Source organism: Aplysia californica, unplaced genomic scaffold, assembly GCF_000002075.1.
Source record: "Aplysia californica isolate F4 #8 unplaced genomic scaffold, AplCal3.0 scaffold00398, whole genome shotgun sequence".
NCBI classification, from domain to species: Eukaryota; Metazoa; Mollusca; class Gastropoda; order Aplysiida; family Aplysiidae; genus Aplysia; species Aplysia californica.
In genome coordinates, this window is record NW_004797668.1 from 490240 (window position 1) to 491148 (window position 909).

General features: G+C 45.7%; 1 protein-coding gene across 1 annotated transcript in view; it reads right to left on the bottom strand.

Moving 5' to 3' along the window:
* Nucleotides 1-909, bottom strand: part of LOC101854736 (organic cation transporter protein) — a gene marked incomplete in the record, with an annotated part of 12908 nt that overhangs the window by 1756 nt on the left and 10243 nt on the right. Inside the window, 1 exon segment of the mRNA XM_035971214.1 lies at nt 532-713. Coding sequence (XP_035827107.1) covers nt 532-713 — 182 coding nt within the window.

Sequence of the window (909 nt, forward strand, 5' to 3'; positions counted from 1 at the left end):
TCTCCTTTCACCTCCTCTTCTGCCCTCTAGCAATGTTCTATCGTCTCCTTTCACCTCCTCTTCTACCCTCTAGCAATGTTCTATCGTCTCCTTTCACCTCCTCTTCTGCCCTCTAGCAATGTTCTATCGTCTGCTTTCGTCTCCACTTTCAGCCCCACTCCCTCACCTCCTTAGTCCCTTCCTCTGGGCTCCTGACCCGTTTTGCAGCCTTTCTACTGCTACTCCCTGGCTCCTTCTTACTGCTGTCTTTCAGCCACACCCCTGATCTTCTGGTAGGAAAGATCTACGCCTAGCCTTCTCGGACAAGGGCGAAAAATCTCGGAGGTGCCGTGTGCAAGTTGCGCTCGTCAAATACCCCTTGGTGGTCTAAAATCGATAAAAGTAGGCTTCGGCAGCCACCCGGGAAAGATTTAAAATGTTCTACCAACCAACTTTAATGTGTCCCATGCGCCATATGATCTTATGCAGTTGCGTACACATTAAAAGACTTACTAAATAAAAAAAATTAAAAAATTTTCAATAAGTATTTACCAAATTCGCGACGTATGGCGAGATGACGCCTCCCATGCGCGCTGCCATGGAAGAAGCAGAGACTCCACTGTTCCGGACCACCGTCGGGAAGACCTCAGTGGAGTACACCCAGATCACAGCGAACGCCCCGGACACGCCAAACTTGCCCACGATCGCCAGGAGAACTGTCAGCCACTGCAAGTCTGGGAACACGTGATCAGGAAGTTAAGTCTTTGATTATTCATATACAATATCTTGATATCTATTCCTTTATTTTTTTCCATATTATTTATTTATATTATGTGAGGCAGCGAAGTGGAATCAGGCACTCGTCAAAATAATCAAAGTGAAGAAAATTGCATTTTTCCGCAGGTTTGTGAATTTTTATCCAATTTTTGT